The sequence below is a fragment of the Zootoca vivipara genome, chromosome 1, assembly GCF_963506605.1.
Source record: "Zootoca vivipara chromosome 1, rZooViv1.1, whole genome shotgun sequence".
Lineage (NCBI taxonomy): Eukaryota > Metazoa > Chordata > Lepidosauria > Squamata > Lacertidae > Zootoca > Zootoca vivipara.
The window spans coordinates 37973989-37993580 of NC_083276.1; the positions used below are offsets into that span (position 1 = coordinate 37973989).

General features: G+C 39.7%; 1 protein-coding gene across 1 annotated transcript in view; it reads right to left on the reverse strand.

Annotated features, from left to right (window-relative positions):
* Positions 1 to 19592, reverse strand: part of DPH6 (diphthamine biosynthesis 6) — a 243222-nt gene that overhangs the window by 151270 nt on the left and 72360 nt on the right. The window contains exons 7-8 of the mRNA XM_035110376.2: positions 14960 to 15054; positions 12476 to 12563 (exon numbers count right to left, since the gene is read on the reverse strand). Coding sequence (XP_034966267.1) covers positions 12476 to 12563; positions 14960 to 15054 — 183 coding nt within the window. The remainder of the gene's footprint in view (positions 1 to 12475; positions 12564 to 14959; positions 15055 to 19592) is intronic.

Below are 19592 nucleotides of genomic sequence, written 5' to 3' on the forward strand. Positions count from 1 at the left end.
CCATTCAAAATTAACATAGGAACACTACCGTACTTTCCCTCTCCTTGGCTGCACCATGTTATGAGGCCATCATATTAATAACACAATCTCTGACTGGATGTGATCACTTGAAGAGCTGATCACCTTGAAAGAACTGGCACAAAAGCAGCAGAAGAACTTAAGATTTCACATTAATTCATCCCCTGAACCATTTGTTGCCACGTGTGTCTTTGTGTTATGTGTTTTTACCGGAATGTGATAAAAGGGTAAAGCAAAGCTTGTGTTTGGTACCAGTTCATGTCTTTTCAGGGAACGTAGGCCCTAATGATCATCCATGGATTATTGACAGTGGGCATTATGAAAAAGTTATCCTTGCAGCAGGGATTCTCTTTTTACTAAATGACCCTGATATTTTGCTTGACAGAGCTAATTATGTGATTTCCCTCCTATTCTAGCACATAAGACTATGCCATAAATATTCCCAACAAAATTACATGGTTCCCCTTCCCCCATACTATTTACTTCGAAAATTAAAATGTTACAACAGGAATTCTATAGTTATATATTCCTTGAGAAATAAGTGCTCCTCCCCCAAACCAAGCAAAGGGGAATCCATCTGTAATTAAGACCTACAGAGATTACAACAATATAAAGTGTGAAAAGCAGCATTGACATAATACTTATACAAATGACTATTATTTGAAGGCTTCCTAAATGCACAGCTTATGCTGCTTTTAGACAGCAATTTTGATGTGGCTTATTTCCAGCTCAGGTAACAGAACTTTTTTTATTATTACTTCAGGTAAACACAGGTATTTTGTATGCTGAATCATATCAGAATGGTCCATATAATTGTCCCATCACCAGATGGTAAGCAAGCAAAGAGGGCTGTATGATTACCTGAACTAAGAGAGATCTGAGGGAGATGACCTACAAGGTCCCCTCCAACTCAAAGTCAATGTTTTTATGTTGTTTTATTGTGTTTCAGAAATGTAAGTCACTCCTGGAATTTTATTGAAGGGCACAGTATAAATCTTTTTTTAAAAAAAAATGCTCCGTAAAATTGCCAGATATGAAACCATTTGTGGTGTCCAAGAAATAGAAGCACAATATAAATTTTGTAAAAGAGAAGGATGAAGAGATTTTATATTCAAGGCATATCATATCAAATTCTTATGGGAAAAAGTAAAATATTGATGAAGCTACACTTCATACAACAGTGCCCTTGTTTTCCAGTGAAGAGGAAACTGAGGCCTCAGTGGACAACTATGAATGTTAGGTGACAAATAATGTTATTAAGAGTTTATAATATACCTATAAAACAAAGCACATTTGACATGCCAATATCTATACTTTTAAAAAGGTATTAGACACATAAAATGTGCAGGAAAAATAACATTCTTAAGTTTTTAATAAAGAAAGAGTAGAGGAATCTTTTCCATTATTATGCAAAAATGCATCTTGAAGTTGTGCGGTAATGTATTAAACCAGAACAGTGAATAAAATGTTATTCTCCCCGAGGCACAAGGGTTCATTGTGCTGCCAGAAACAATCTAAAACAAATTTCCAGTGAGCCTTTGTAGTTAAACATTAAGAGATTTAGCTAAAGAAAATGCATTACAGAACAGCAGAAGAGAGCAGGAGCTGATTATTATACTAAGGCATGCTAGCCCAAACTGTGGAGTGATTATAAAATATTCAATTGAAAGAATGTAAAATTAACACCTGCGAAACATAACTAAGGAGAATGACATGTTTGAACACTGAACTCAACATGCAAGGCACTCAACAAATACCATTCTTGTTTAATCTGGTCAGCCCAGATATGACTTCTATTACAATTATCATGAATTATGACAATGGATTCCAGTGACCGGGGGTTTCTATGTGCTTTGGTCCACCCTTCCATACGCCAAGGCCTACCTTTTGTAAATCTTCCTACACTGTCCTTATGTTTATGTTTTCTTTACGGCTTTGAAAATTTTTGAGGCTGCATGGGTCCTTGGTACATTGTCCATCATATAGCTTACCTACCTAACATCACCATGACAGCCAGTGAGATAAAAAGTTCTTTGTGCACTGAAGATTATTCAACATAATAAATAATGGGAGAAAAAGGAACATAATACTATATTTTTGCAGGGCAACGGCTGCAGCTCATGAAACTGAACCCCTATCAATGCTCTAAATTCCCATAGGAGCAGAGCCCATCTCAACAGGGAAGCGTCTCTCATCAGGGAATGAGAGGGTGTAACAAAGGTTCAGAAATTATGTCAGAGCCACTTAAGGAAGCTCACATTTCCCAAGAGAAAAGGAGCTCACCGAGAGAAACCAGGAACATGGGGAAGTATCCAACTAAACAGTTATGCCAGCACAAGCTGCGCAACTGAACATACCCTCCCTCTTCTCTCCCCACAGGCCCCCTAAATAAACTGTGGATTTTCCCTTGACCCTCCAGAACTGATTTAGGGAGTTCTATAGCACAGCGACGAGTGCTTGTGCTAGCAGAACTGTTTAGTTGGATACCACCCAATCTTTTTGATCCCAATCTGGTGTTGGTAGAGACCAGGGTGGGGGAGGTTTACAAGGCCTGAATATGAACCACCAGCTGATCTCTTATAGTAAAGATAGGTTGTTGATCTGTTTCCCATGTAACAAACATTAGCAGGGGTGTGCCTGCATTCCACATGAATGGGAAGGGACTCTTTAAAAACCATGTAAAGGTAAAGGTAAAGGGGCCCCTGACCATCAGGACCAGTCGTGTCCGACTCTGGGGTTGCGGCGCTCATCTCGCTCTATAGGCCGAGGGAGCCAGCGTTTGTCTGCAGACAGCTTCTGGGTCATGTGGCCAGCATGACAAAGCTGCCTCTGGCGAACCAGAGCAGCGCATGGAAAAGCCGTTTACCTTCCCACCGGAGCGCTCCCTATTTATCTACTTGCACTTTGATGTGCTTTCGAACTGCTAGGTGGGCAGGAACTGGGACCAAGCAACGGGAGCTCACCCCGTTGCAGGGATTCGAACCGCCGACCTTCTGATCAGCAAGCCCTAGACTCTGTGGTTTAACCCACAGCGCCACCTGGGTCCATAAAAAAACCATGTGTGTATATATATATATATATATATATATATATATATATATATATATATATATAGTAAATCATACACTATAGTATATTGCTTACTACATGACAGGTTTTGCATGGATTAACTTCACTACGAGTTTGAATCTAAAGGAGAATATGTCTTGCCGTGGAAGATGGCAAAGGAAAGTCCTATCTCACTAACCTTTTAGGCTCCAAAATTCAGAGTTCCGTGAGAGTGTCAGTAAGCATGTGGACAGGGATGATCCAGTAAATTCTACCGTAAGGTTTCTAAATAAACTTGGCACAAATGGAATAAAAGGATAGATAATCTTGTGGATCGGTAACTGGTTAAAGAAAATGGAGCAAAGAGAGGAATACACAGACAATACCCACAATGAAGGGTTATAAAAAGTGTCTCCTAAAACAATTGTATTGGGATGAACATTTTCTAAATAATTTACAGCATGTCTGGAGTTAAAAGGTGAACAGTGTACTAGCTGGGTTTGCAGATGTACAAATTCTTACAAAGATCTCTGAAAAGATCTCCACAAACTGGATAAATTGAGGACAAACTGGTGAATGTGATTCAATGTAAGTCAGTGTAAAACCAAGCACACTGGGAGAAAAGAAATTCTTCACATATATACTGGCAGGATTGGAGTTGGTAGTGACTAATGAGGAAAAGATCTTGGGGTCATTTGGGGAGCTCAATTAAAATGTTGACTCAATGAGGAAGCTGTGGAAAAAAAGAGGGGATTCCATGGCGGGGATCATTAGGAAAGGGATGGAAAATATAACTGTCAATAACTGCATATATGTAAACCTATGGTGTGACTACACTTCAAAAACGGGGTAGTCCTGATTGCTGCATCTCAAAAATTGTACAGCTTAAGAAGGTGCCAAAAAAAAAAAAGGAGCAACCACAATAGTCAGCGGGCTGCAGCAAATCTCCTATGTAGAAAGGTTATAATGTATGGGACTTTTTTAGTTCGGATATAAGGCAAAAGAGAATACTAATGAGGTTTAAAACATGCACTTGTGGAGAAAGTGGAGAGAAATCCCCCTCTCATACTGAATGGTGGAGATTCAGGACACACAAAAAAGGTCAGCCTTCTTCACATTGTGCATAGAAAAACAATGGAATTTGGTACTGCTAACTGTAATGTTGGCTACCCATGTAAATGACTTTAAAAGTGGCTTAGACAATTTTTCATGGAGGATAAAGTTATCAATTGGTACTAATGAAGGCATGACTAGTTGCTACTATCAGTTGGTACTAGTCATGAACTGGTATTCATGTATCTGAATACCAGTTGCTATGGGGCAACAGTGGAAGAGTGTTACTGCTCTCATATCCTGTTTGTGGGCTTCTCATCAGCTTCTATTTTTTATATGCCTGTTGTCTTGCCTATGGTGCTAGAGGAGACTCTTGAGAGTCCCATGGACTGCAAGAAGATCAAACCTATCCATTCTTAAGGAAATCAGCCCTGAGTGCTCACTGGAAGGACAGATCCTGAAGCTGAGGCTCCAATACTTTGGCCACCTCATGAGAAGAGAAGAATCCTTGGAAAAGACCCTGATGTTGGGAAAGATTGAGGGAACTAGGAGAAGGGGACGACAGAGGACGAGATGGTTGGACACTGTTCTCGAAGCTACGAACATGAGTTTGACCAAACTGCGGGAGGCAGTGGAAGACAGGAGTGCCTGGCGTGCTATGGTCCATGGGGTCACGAAGAGTCGAACACGACTAAACGACTAAACAACAACAACAACAACAACAACAACAACAACAACAACAACATAAGCTTCTGAGAGAACAGGATACTAGACAAGATGAACCTCTGGTCTGATCAAGAAGGGCTTTTCTTCGTCTCCCACATGCCCCATAAAAGATTCCTAAACGATAGGAAGCACTTGAGGACGATAGGGGATGCAGTGCAGGGAGAACTGGTAGGAATTGGGATCCTCTTCTAATTTTAGCAATTTAGAAAAAGAAATCATTTACCTATATATCAATTTCGGCTGTAATCCTATGCCTACTTATCTGAGAGCAAGCTGCAATGAACTCAATGGGATTTGCTCACATGGGTATACGGTACAAAAGTATACAAACCTACTTAAAAGTATTATTTGATGTTTGAGGAGGTTCAATATTCTCTGAATCAACATTTTAAAGACATTAACCCACTTCAGGGTGCAAACCACAGCCCCAATGTCCCCATTGCATACTCCACTCTGACCTTACCACAATGAACAGAAAGACAGCCCATGGAATTCTAAGCGCTTTCACACTAAGCCGGAAGGTCAGAATTAAGGGTGTGGATCATGGGGTGTTGGGGTGGCATATGCAGTACCACAAAGAAATCTCCTGTTCAAGAAATACGATTCTTTTGTGAGGCAACCATTTTCTTTTCATTACAAAACCGAGAAGTCAAGCTATTCAAATTGCCCTCGATCTGGTGCACAATTAAGCATGCTTAAATTCCACTGAAAACTACTTGTTATTGTTTAGTTGTACTGGACGGTCACAAACTAGAGCAGAGCAAATCCTTCCGGTACCTAGGGCTTCTATTCCATTATTCCAAGTCCTGGAAACATCATTGGCAGACCACCTATCAAAAGGCGGAGGTAAGCAAACTGGGTATACTTTGATTCTTTTATACGAGGAGAGGCCATTATGTTCCATCAGCCATTAAGGTATTTAATGCAAAATCTGTCTCTCAACTCCTCTACGCCTGAAACATCTGGTTCAATGGCTCATTCTCCAGGTTCAATGGCTTCCAGGCAAAGTTTATCCGGTCCCTCCTACAAGTTCCAAATTGTGTTCCAAATGCAATACTATTTTTAGAAACAGGTGAATGTCCTTTATCAATTAAAGCATGGTGGGCTGCCCTGGGATATTGGCTCAAGATCTCAGTCGTTGGCCTAGGGAAGGGGTTACTTCCATACCTAAACAACAAGGAGTTTACCAGCTCACGGATGAAAATTATGGTGAGAAAACCACTTTGATTGGTATGCCACCTTCTCTCCTGTACCATCTGGGCTATGATACCGCCCTTGAATCTCTGAGACAAAGGTTCTGGGACATATCACATAGCGATCTCCGATCCCAATCTCATGTTATCTGTGGCCCATTAGCAGTAGAAATCCACTATGGGTTCGATTTTCAGACACCTGCATATCTTAGAAATTTGTCTGTACCAACAAACCGGCGTCTTTTCACCAAAGCCAGATTAAATGTATTTCCATCAGTATCCCTTATCAAAATAGGATCTGTGTTTGCTCTCAGGATGTCGACTGCATGAGGCATATTTTATTGCAGGGGTCCCCAGACTTACCGCGCAGTGGGCCGGTGCCCGCCGCGCTGACCGCGCGACGGGCCGGAGGGCAGGGGAGTGCGCGCGCAGCGGGCCGGAGGGCGGGGGAGTGCGCGCCCGTGCGCATACGCACACGGGTGGGGAAAAAATCGCCGAAAATCGCTTGTGCGCATGCGTATGGGCCTCCCCCGACCCGGAAGTGCATCAGAAATGACCTCTTCTGGGTCGGGAGAGGCCCATACGCATGCGCAAAATGGATTTTCGGCGATTTTTTGCCGATTTTTCTGATCGTCGCCGTGCCGCGCGCTGTAAGAGCGGGCGGCGGCAGCGGGCGGCGGGGGTCGTCGCGGGCCGGATTGGGAGGCCGATTGGGCCGCATCCGGCCCGGGGGCCGTAGTTTGGGGACCCCTGTTTTATTGCATTGCGGACAATATGATCAGGCAAGGGAACTGTTGATCAAAACACTATTGGCAAATCGGCCAGGTCAATCTGAAGCCTACTATATCAAATATCTTCTGGACGACAAGTCCAACGATATCACAGTGGCCGTGGCCATGGCCAGGTTTCTCACAGTAGTCATACGAATCAAAGATCAACATACCCATGACTAAACAAATAACGCTTCGGTCTCCCTTCCCTGGGGGGTTGTCTATATGAGTCTGTATTTTATTCTATATCTATGTTATGGGTTGTTGGACAGCAATAAAGATTTTATTTATATATGTTTTTATATATGATATTTATATATGTTTAGTTGTTTAGACACGTCAGATTCTTCGTGACCCCATGGACCAGAGCACGCCAGGCACTCCTGTCTTGCACTGCCTCCCGCAGTTTGGTCAGACTCATGTTGCTGGCTTCGAGAACACTGTCCAACCATCTTGTCGTCTGTCGTCCCCTTCTCCTTGTGCCCTAAATCTTTCCCAACATCAGGGTTTTTCCAGGGAGTCTTCTCTTCTCATGAGATGGCCAAAGTATTGGAGCCTCAGCTTTAGGATCTGTCCTTCCAGTGAGCACTCGGAGCTGATTTTTTTAAGAATGGATAGGTTTGATCTTCTTGCAGTCCATGGGACTCTCAAAAATCTCCTCCAGCACCATAACTACTTCAGTATACTTAAGTATGCTTAAATGTGGCTTAGAATGGGACCATGAATGTTTTACTTTTGCAAGAGTTACAATGCATTAACAGGCTGAAGGGCTTTAGAAGGATAAACATAGAAATAAGAAGTAGAAGTTACTCAAGACTAAATGCTTGCCTTGCCAGTATGAATAGCTCTCTGGTCCTTTGGGGTTAAAACCTTAAATCATTTGATGCATTATGCTCTTGAAAAACCAAATGCCCCTCCATAGTTACAATTTATTGAAAATGTAGCTTATTATAGTATGACAGAAAATAAATTAATCGAAAGATTTAATGCCTTTTGCCATGATTCCATCACAACACAAAACAAACTATTTTCCTCCTTAACTCTACAAGACATTAAGTGTATATACCAAAATCTAAACTACAATTCCATAAATGCTAGCTCTTTAAGGATGTGACAGCTTTGTCTACAATGAATTTGAAAAATGATTTGCTATAAAACTGCTTGAAACTGTGGGGCTTTAACAAAATCTTTAAACATCTACATAAGAAAGAGGAAAGAGCTTCTGAATAGATAAAAGTAAAATCTTGATTCTTATATAAAATGTTATGCATTTTAATATGATTTTTTGCCTGATTTATGTAAAGCTTTGTGTTTTTCATTTTCCCTAGCTTGTCACATTGTAGTGATGTATGAAGCATTTTAGCATCAAGTTTGCCATGAGCAATAAAGTCAGTGCCCCTAAGAAATATTAATATATTTCCACTTTCTCTCCCCTCTCCGAGAGTGTTCTCTTATTCAGCTTATTTGGTTTCAATTCACATAGCCGACTGGCATAATTTTCAGTCTCACAGTAATATTTTAAGGCTTTGCTCTGCGGGGGGAAATCCTCGTCAAACAAGGTGTGTACTAAAATGGCACATTTAAGAATGGGGAACATGGTGCTGGGAAGCAGAATTCTAAAAATGAAGAATTATGTCTCTTTTTGATGAATGTATACCAGTGCTTTCTGAGATAAGACCTACTATGGCATATGCCTATATACTCTTGAAAAGTCAATATTTTTAAACGAAACACAAAACTGGCTGTGATCATTAATGGTGTTTTGAGTATCACATACAAAATAAAACCAAACCAAAATGTCTTACCACAAAGAAGCATTTAACGCAAAGACCTGTGAAGAACGCTAGTGGCAAACTCATTAAAGGTCTGTAGAGACTCAATTTCCCTACACCTAAATGCACCCTATTGTGGTTTTCATTGTTACTCCAGCAGACTGTTTAATACTCGGGGATATTCCTCAGGAGGGAGTGGGGGGGAGGTGGTTGGAGGATATTTCGAGAGGGGAAATAGAAGCACAGAAAGAGTTAAGTGTCCTCTCATCCTAACGGTCCTTCATAGAAAAGTGTTCTTCCTCTAAATGGGTTTTGAGATACAAATTTCATGCAATGCATGTAAAAGTGTATTGTGCTTTTAATGCTTCAACTTCTGAAGCTACCACTCATTCTGTAAGACTGTAATGCTGGCTTCCTTCCAATTCACTTTCCAAAACAGCAAGCTTCCCTTAATGCCAACAATAAATGGGGTCAGTTGTGTTATTAGACACTACAGTTAAGTTCTGCTCTACTGTGCCAATGAAATCTCCTGAGTTTGCAGTAAAGATCCCTGAACAGACTGTATCAGAGCACAGGATCAGTCTGTAAGCAAATTATTTGTCTCTTAACGAAAGTATTAGCAGCTTATTGTGTATCTTGGGAAGTATATATTTAGCTTCTGTGTACTATGAATCCTTGTTATATAATCCTACATTAATTGATACACAACCTGGGCATCTGAGGTGCAAAGCTTTTTTGCTTCATATTTTGTTTGTGTCAATTATACCATAGTAATTATAAACACATGGAACTAAATAGCCGCAGTAAATATTTCTAAACAGGCTACAATAGAGCATGATACCATTTCTGCTATGGTTTTTCTTTCTACAGTGCACCCCATTTGTGCCATGAGAAGCTGGGGGCGGCGAGGGGAGAAACCAACCCTGCAAATGTTAACGTAATTTTTATTATTATTGTCCGGTTTAGCTTACAGGCGTATATATTGGCAAAGCACTTCCCGCATGGGAGCACAATGCTTCACAGGTATCATTACTGTTAGATCAATATTGCTGAAGAACATAATTTGATCACAGGATCAGAAGTTAGAAAGGACACTTTTGAGGTTCTTAACAAAACTATTGCTTTCGCACTTCATTTTAGTTTATATCTCCAACTCCTTGAAAGATTCCATCAACGGTGTCTCTGAAATTTTTTACACATCACGTAGGGAGACAGGCGAACTAATGCCAATGTACTGGAAGAAGCAAAGATCACCAATGTCAAAGCAATGATTCTTCAACATCGACTTCGTTGGACTGGTCATGTTGTGTGGATGCCTGATTATCGTCTTCCAAAGCAACTACGGTACTCTATTCTGAACTTAAAAATGGAAAGCATAATGCTGGTGGTCAACAAAAGAGGTTTAAAGAGTCTCTCAAGGCAAATCTAAAAAAATGTAGCATAAACACTGGCAACCTTTACCAAAGGTATCATGGACTTTGAAGATGCTCAAACCCAGGACGAAAGGGAGAAACATGCTAAGAGGAAGGCATGTTTGCCAAACCCTCACTGTGACCAAATCCTGCTCTGAAAACTATGTCCCCACTGTGGAAGGACATGTGGATCCAGAATTAAGACCATGTTCATGGACAACAATCTTACTCAGTTATGGGTGATCGCCAAGAAGAAAAATATATACTCTGGCAATTTTTAAGAAGTTATGACTTAAACAGTGTGTTTTATGCAATGCTAGCCTATTTTTGGGGTTACTTTTTTAACTGAAGTATAAAATATGCACAAAGATAACACAAGTCAAAATGTCATTCCACAGCCAATGAAATTGTGAATATATATCTTACAAGTTGAGCCACCCAGCTCAAGACTAAAGGTATTAATAGAATATAGTAGTCCATCTTTGCAGCTTTTCTGATGAAAGAGAATATACATGGTTTGTATGACAATTGGAAAAGATAAATTTTCTATATTACATAAAAGTTTTCAGAAGATTCTATGCTTGATGTGTTAATTTTTCAGCTACTGAAAGACTGCAATTCCATAAATTAAGATTTAAACCATTCAGGGTTTTCCAGTTTCATTTTTGATTGTCATGTAGCTGCTTTTAAGAAAACTAACAGTTCTTTAGATTTTAGATTTAGGTTTGATTGTTCAAAGAGTGGTAATAGATACAATCATAGGACAGGGGAAGCCTACCTTTTCCTTGAACATTCTAGTAATTTTCTCACAGACCTCCTGTCAAAACAGAGACAAAGGGACAGTGCCACCAGAGATGTATGTACCTGAAAACCACAATCATGCCAACAGTTTGGCTGATTTTCTGTCATATGTGAAGGTTTCACATGGGTCCTATACTATCTGTCCGTTGTTTCAAATGTATTTTCTCTAATGTAAGCTGAAACAGGCCATACTGAATAAATGAATTTATTATTTTGGTCACATACCAATTCCAGCTCACATACAAAATCAGGGAAGTCATGAAACACAACAGGGATACATATAAATTAGCAATTTAGTATAACAGGGACAGTACAAATATAGCAGCAATTGTTGTTGTTGTTTAGTCGTTTAGTTGTGTCCGACTCTTCGTGACCCCATAGCAGCAATTAAAATATATAAATTAGAAAACAGGCCATATTGGTTTAGAGAACCATATTATCTAACAATTGGGTATTGTTTATTTTCGACTTAAATCCCTCTCCCACAAAGTTTTCAAGCCAGCTAGAGTCCCTGTTGAAATTTTTATTTTTTGTTGTATATATTTGAGGTTTACACCTTACACCTTTAAAAATGTACAAAAAGAGCAATCACAAATGTACAAAAAGACCAACGGATTCTTTCAGTGCGTCTACGTTTGGGTGATCTCTTTGTGAAAATCCTTGTCAGATTCAGACTTCCATCAATAATTTGTTAGTACTCTTTGAGAGGCTGTATCCTCCGATACCTTTAAAAGCACCTTAAAGACCTACTTCTTTCACTGCTGCATTCAAGGGCTATGTATTGCTTAGTATTGTCATTTTGTGCTGTTTGAAATGTAATGAAATGGTTGATTTTATTGGGTTTCAAAATGGCATTATGGTTTTTGGTTGATAGAAAAATTGTTGTGACCCACTTTGTGAAACGTGTGTTTGAAATGAGGTTCATACATTTCTCAAATAATTAAAAAGGCAAGCAGATGGCAGTGGATCATCAGAATCAGCATGATGTCTCTGTATCCTTTTTGGAGCATGGGTTTAGAACCTAACAGCTTGGGCCTAATGCATCTCGGTTATCACTACAGGGTGGAGAGTCCGAGGTCCTCCATATATTGTTGGACTGCAACTTCCATGAGCCCCAGCCAGCATGGTCAATGCCCAGGGATGATGAGTTATAGTCTAGCAACACCTGGAGAGCCTGAGGTTCCCCCATCCATCATCTGCAAGGTAATCCAGAAGTGTTGCCTAAAGTATACACACTATATGAACAGCAAGAGCATATATCTATATATGAACAGCAAGAGTGTGTATCTGAAGAAGTGTGCATGCACACGAAAGCTCATACCTATGACAAACTTAGTTGGTCTCTAAGGTGCTACTGGAAGGAATTTATTTTATTTTTTGTTTCGTCTACATCAGACCAACACGGCTACCTACCTGTAGCAAGAGCACAGACAGATACTAGACAAGTGTCCAACTAATGTTCCTCTCTCTTCTCTTGGAGGCTCATCAACTTTGAAATGCTGAAATACCATTCAATTTGGGGTGTATTGTGGTGGCCAGGATTTAAATTTGTAAGGAATGGAGCTTTAGCAGTATTACTTTTTATTTGTTTTTGGTTTTTTCCAGATCCCAATTGGACATTTTGTGTGTATAAAATAATTATTATTAATATAAGTAGATTAAAATTGGAATGTGGTACTTGCCTTATCTTCTAAGTGCACTTTTAATAGTCGAAGATAAGCCACAGGGGCAAATGCATCCGCTGAATGAACAACAACTTCTGATAAATCCCTGTAATAACAGAATCATAAACATTTATTTCAGATTACACTGAACATTTCAACAATTAGGTTCTTTTTTTTAAGCATTAGTGGTCAACCATGGGACAGAGGACAGATAAAATCAGATTGTATGATTATGGCCCTATCTGCACATTCAAAGCAGTATTAAACAGGCATGCAAGGATCTTAGACCTTGTCTCATGACTAAAGTTTCACTCAGATGTGAACTTCTAACAACATCTGTAACTTGTCCTAATATCAGCCTCTGTTTCTGTAGACTGGTAAGCACCCGATATACCGGTAACAACAGTTTCTTAAAAAAGGTTCCAGGGGGAATCTGGGAAATTCCAGGCCAGTTAACATAATGCATGTTTCGGAAAAATAGTAGACAGCATTATTAAAGACAGAATTTCCAAGAACAGGGGAAAACAAGCAATGCAGAAGCAGAAGCAGAATGGCTGATGATACCAGCATTTTTTTTGGTAAGAGTAATTTAATAATCAGTTATGGAATGTGTTACCTAGAGAGGCCTGCCTATCCACTCTGCTACTCTCATACAAAGAGCAGCAAATATAAAAGAAATAAATAAAAGAAATAAAGCTTCTTTAAGAGGCAGTGAAGTTGTCATTCTTACTAGTCTGGTTTTGTTCTCAATGTGGGTGCATTTCATTATTGTTTTATTGCCTCAATTCTTACCTCAGCAGAGGTATAAAACTACTTGTAATAAAATAATAAATATCCCGGAATCACTTAAAAATACAAGTATCATGAAAGAAGCAGTGTTTTGTTTTATTTTGTTCATATCCCACCTTTTTCCACCACAGAGCCCAAGGTGGCATACATGTTATTTCCAGGGCTTGACCCAACTCAGACCTGCTTAGCTTTGGCAAGGTGGTGGTCTCATATGCCTCCAAGCCTATCTATCTATCTATCTATCTATCTATCTATCTATCTATCTATCTATCTATCTATCTAATCTACCCACTTTTACTTAATATTTCACATAGAAATAACCAATGCATTCTAAAATTGCTTCTAAAAGCCTAAAAATATGAAGGTCTTTAGCACAAAAAGAAGGTGAGCACCAGATATCATGGAGACAACCTTTTATAACTAGGGCACCAACATGAAGAAGGCCATAACCACCCACCCCAACTGAGATGGCCGGGACACGTTCAATGCCTTTGAAGCATTACATCAAGTATCTAGATAGCTTCAAAGGCATTGGTGAATAGAAGCACTCTTTCCTTAGGGATATCTTAATCTTGGAGAAAATGGGAGACTGGCACTGAAATTTGTGGTTGAATCAAAATTTGATTTGAAATATTTCATCTCACACTGTTGGCCACTATACTATAATAAACTTTACACAAAGGGTCTGGGAAACCTGTATATGCTCTTACTGCCTATGCCTGGCCTTATTGTTTTGCAGATCCTCATGTGGAAGCATAATTAGTATATAAATGTACCCTCAAGGGCACTTTCAGCTGGCACAGATTCAGTTCAGATCAATTCTGTGTTTATTGGAAGGGTAGCTTTCACGCCTGAAATATTCCAAGTAATACGATCTTCAAACCATTTTGCCCAAGTGTAGCCAACTGGGGTACTCCCAAGTGAGTTGTTTGGAGATTGTAATCAAATTACCCCCCCTTCACTGAGATTATTGGTCTAAAAGTGGTGTGGAGCAGACACCGATACTGTTTTATTAGACAATCTGTAAACTCAGATGAAAGAGGGATAATAGCAGTCAAAATATCTCCTATAATAGATGCAGGCTAAGTTATTTACCATAATTGTACTGACAAATCTACATAAGGATAAAGAAATTTCCCATACCTCTACACATACATTTTAAGAATTTATGGCAAAGAAATAACCCACTCAGTGCAAATTGGACTGATTCAAAACATTAACATTCAAAAACATCCTTTAGTAATTCAAGCAAAATGTTTAGCATTATCATCCTAAATTGCTAATGTTAAAACGCACCAAAAAAAAAAAAAAGGAAAGAGAGAGAGAGAAAAGGGAAACAGAGTTAATGGAACCCACAGGCTACTGATGTGGCAGTTTATCAAATGTAGCTGTAATGAAAGATAAATATTACAGGCAATTCGCACTTCATGAAAGGATAAAAGTGTCAGTGTGTAGGTACCAGTTTTACTGCAGGCCATAATCAGCAAGTAAACGAAAGTGCAAATGTCTAAAAAGTTTATAGCTTTCTATGAAGGCCTCGTCTTGTCAGGCATTGATTTAGGTTAGTGGAGGACTTTGCCAGTGTTAAACAAAGTGAGTGTTTGTGAACTTAGAGGACATGCTCTGCCGCTGCCAACAGAAGTGGCCTCAAGCTAAAAGTTAATATGTTCCCAGTGCTAAAATTTAAAGGGAAGGGAAGGCGCAGTTCCTTACACAACTATTTTCTTCTTAAACAGAGGGCAATCCAATGTGAATGTTTCATATTCTCCACCTTCTCCACAGATATGGACTCCATATTTCTTAGAAAGCTAAAAAATAAGGGAAGGGAAGAAAGTTATTATTAGGAAAAATCATTGTTCTATATCAAGTCAGAATCATGCGAGAACACATAGTGCTCTTCTTCTTCTTTGGCGATCACTTGTAGCCGAGTAAGATTGTCTTCCATAAACATGGTTTTAACAATGGGCCCGTACGTGACTGTGGAGGCCAATTCTGGATCCACACGTCCTTCCACAGTGGGGACATTGGTTTCCAGGCAGGAGTTGATCATGGTGTGGATTTGCCAAGCGTGCCTTCCTCTTGGGACGTTTCTCCCTTGTGTCCTGAGTTATTTTTATTTTGTATTTTTTATATTGCAATTTTATGTTGTGAACCACCCTGAGATCTACGGGTATAGGGCAGTATACAAATGTAATAAACAACAACAGTGGATAAGGAAGGCTGAGAAAAGCTCAGAGAAATAAGTAGCCAGCCATGTGACCTGAGAAACTTATTGGGTGTGTTCCTTGCCAGATGACCCTCAATGGTTTCTGATCTACTGTTCATCCAGCAGTTGCTATGTGACATCACCATGATGGTGTCCATTATTTTCCCTTGTCCCTCTCTCCTGGTGGAAGCTTTTAATTGTAAACCCATCTAGACTGCTCTTAAACTAGTAAAGTTCAAGTTCAAGTATTTCAGAAAGCCAAATCCTGCCCTGGAGCCCATCACCACCCCTTCTTAATTTGGCGTGTGTGTATCTTACTCAGCCGTCCTGACAGTTACACATCCAACAACACGTTCTCCTTTATTATTGCTTCACGTGTGCAATAGCGTGACTCCGGAAGCAAAGGTAAGTTCTGGGTATAAACTCTGATAAAAGCTGGTGCAACATTAAGCTCAGACCAATCGAAGAGAAGCATAGGAACACATTCAACATGGCATGAATCCTCACCAGAGAATCCTCACCAAAAAAGCAATACAACATTTTAATACAGAAACAAGTGTTATTGTCTTCACATCCTGCTTCTGAGATTCCCAGAGGCATCTGGCTGGCCTTGATATGATACTGGGATAATCTTATGCTTTTATTGGATGACTGGTCAATATTTTTAGCCTGGCTAAACTGGAATATTTAAGGCCCTTTTGGCTTTTATTCTTGTTCAGTCTTTCACTTTGGTGGTGTGCCTCAAGTCAAAATGTTATCTGTCAGATAATTAAATTATGTCTGTTTACCCATTTTGGATGGTAAATTGAAATCTTTCTCTCTCTTTTTTCCAAATAAAGATCAAATTATCTTTTCCAGGCCTACGTTATCAGACATTTTCCTTTTAATGAGAGAATATCTCTTTGTCTAAAAATAACCAAACATTCACTTAATCAAAAACTCACACTGCTGACATAAAAGATAGCTCTACCTGTCAGAAGCTGCTGTAAGGTTCTTGTAGGACAAATCCATCAAGAATAATTAATGCTGATGCAATAAGAATGGACAACTTACAAAACAGTTAGTCAAAACAGCTTATTCTTCTTCCTGCCAAAAACCACTGCTGAAAAGCTGTTTGAAATGGATACTCTGCCAGGTACGAACAACTACAAAAGACTTTCTTAAAATGGAGCTATATTTGGAGTAACAAAATAGATGGTTGATCCTCCTTGTTGATATCCCAGCTAAGTATAACATGATATGAAGGAGTAATTGTTTACAATTTCTCCAAACTTGTTTGTCCTAGTGCTGCCTCTTTGGTGCCACAAATCCTTCCTGGACATCAACATCAAATGATTTTTCCCAATTGTTTGCTATCTGCCCTTGTTGGCATATCCCAGCATCCTGAATCATTGAGCAGTTCTTCATTGTTAGCTTCTTCAAGTGTGGGCACAACCCTGTTATCTTTAAAGGAACTTATTTCAGAGGTAGATTAACATAAGCTTTTTAAGGGTGTAGGAAGATATATTATTATTACTCTTATTATTGATTAGATTAATTTATTTAATAGGACTTATATGCCACTTAATCATCAAAACCTCTAAGTGCTTTACACAGAACATATATTTAAATTATTGATAAAAACAGATGTTAAAAACATGCTAGCCTAACTTTTTTCAAAAATAAAACCAGCAGTTTTTTTTAAAAAATGCACATTACAAAATTGCATATCACACATTATTCACCATACGGTCCCAGGACGGGATACAATAATGGAAAAACGCAAGAGTGAAATCTGTTAAAACCACTCGTAATCAGAAGAGCAATGTAGGCCCTAAAATATCTCTCTCTCTCTCAGGTATCACAGACCAGGGTAAAGAGGTACGGCTTCAGCATACAAACAAAGGCCTTAAACACTAATGTGAGCACTTCAAATTTGGCCCAGAAACAGCTATTCACATAAATATGTCCTAAAGGTTCCATATATAAATCTTTGTTTGTAATGATAGTGTCAATTTATATGTACTGTATGTGTCTGTTTTATGTTGATTCTTTGTGTATTTTTCTTCAAGTGGACAGTGGATTTCAGCTGTGTTTTAACTTTATTTGTACACAGCTTTGAGATATTTATTTTGGTCAAGTGGTCTATAAATCTTCTAAATCAATCAATCAATCAATAAAACCAGTGCTTCAGTTTTAAAATGGGGATTCTAAATGGAACCCCAGTCAGTAATCTGGCTGCTGCATTTTGAACTAGCTGAAGTTTCCAAGTCATCATCAGGGGCATACATATCTCCTGCAGTAGGTCCAATTGCACAGCAACTGCCCTGTTACCCTGTTATGGCAACTCTTTCAAAGGCTTGGGGGGGGGCAAGCCAGAGACCACTTTAGAATGCAATTTATAAGTACTACTCTTCCCCAATATGAAGAATTTGGCCAAGAATGTTACTGAATTTCCACCCTCAACCTACAGTAGGTGGGGAGGGGAATTCTGCCTATCCCTATGCAGCAACCACAGGCCCTGGGCCAGGCACCCCCAAACTGCGGCCCTCCAGATGTTTTCGCCTACAACTCCCATGATTCCTAGCTAACAGGACCAGTGGTCAGGGATGATGGGAATTGTAGTCCAAAACATCTGGAGGGCTGAAGTTTGGGGATGCCTGCCCTGGACTGACGCCACTCACCAGTTGGTATTCTGCTCTAGCTGCTTGAGCTATGAGGACTCCCTGAGCTCTCAACTTGACCTGTATCCTTTGGGTGCCCTTCCTTCCTTGTTTCTGGCTTGCTCCTCTGCCCTGCCTGATGATTTGCTCTTCAGTTTTGGTTACAAGCTTTCTCCCACATAGATACTGCTTCCTATCTCACCAGTTGGCCCTAACTGTTTCTAGCACCAGCACATTAAATAATCCAGACCTGTGATTACGAAGGCACAAACACCAGCTTCTATTTCTTGATCAGGAAAGTGTGCATTTTCCCCTGAACATGTGGACCACAATTGGAGTTGACACCCCATTCTATGGCACAACATGCGCAGGCTCCTCTCAGGCCTTCGTATGTTGAGCATGGTGGTCTGAAGGGGACTACTACATGCATTTGAATGAACACTTACAAGCCTCTGTGCAACGAGAAATTCAAATGCTCATGGAAGCCCATTTCAGGCCTTTGTATCCAAGCTGTAAAAATCTGAGAAACCCACAAATGGAGGGTCAGAAATTGCATACCTGCTGCTGCCCCTTTACATACATTTAGCCCTTGCATATCCAGGCAAACACCCAAATAAGGCTTTTGTGTGTTTTAAATGTATTTTTACCCACTCAGATTCTCTGGGATTAAGCTGGCAAAATATATCTAAGTAACTGAATATGGATTTTTACACTTCACTTCATATTTTTTTATTAAAATGGGGAAAGGGCTTCAGGACAACAACAGCATGCCTAAAAGCTGGGAGTTGACAAAAGAGCAAATATAATTGGCCCATTACCTTCTGATCTCTCCAGCCTCCAATCCCCATCGACCTCTCTCCCCGCCCCTCCATCTCAATCTCTCTCTCATACACAACCACCCCTGACAGCATTCAAAGGAAATATTTTTAGAACCATAGCCTCAACTTTCTCTGCAGCTGGTGTTTATGCTACAGTTTCACTAAGTTATAAAGTGAGCTAAATATCTAGTAAAATATTTATGTACACTGACATTTATAGCAGAATACAAACCCCCTACCAACAAAAAAAAGAGTATTTACTGAGCAACTTTCCTCCACACAACCCTATGAAGCGACTTCAGCATTGCCAAGGAAACCAAATCTAGGAGAAAATGCTGGTTATTGTTTGTCATTGTTCAGCCATGATAAAGCCTATGAAAAACAACGTAACTGGGGTATGTATACTGGGAATAAAGTCACAGAATCATAGAATTATAGAGTCGGAAAGGAGCCTGAGGTTTATGTAGTCCAACCCCCTATAATGCAGGAATCCACTACATTCAGTTGGTACCAGGATTTGTTGTTGTTGTTTAGTCGTTTAGTCGTGTCCAACTCTTCGTGACCCCATGGACCATAGCACGCCAGGCACTCCTGTTTTCCATTAAGCTCACACAGATCTCAGCTTACCATTTCACATAGACAAAGTCGAACAACATTTTCTGGGGTGTTGTAACACAGCC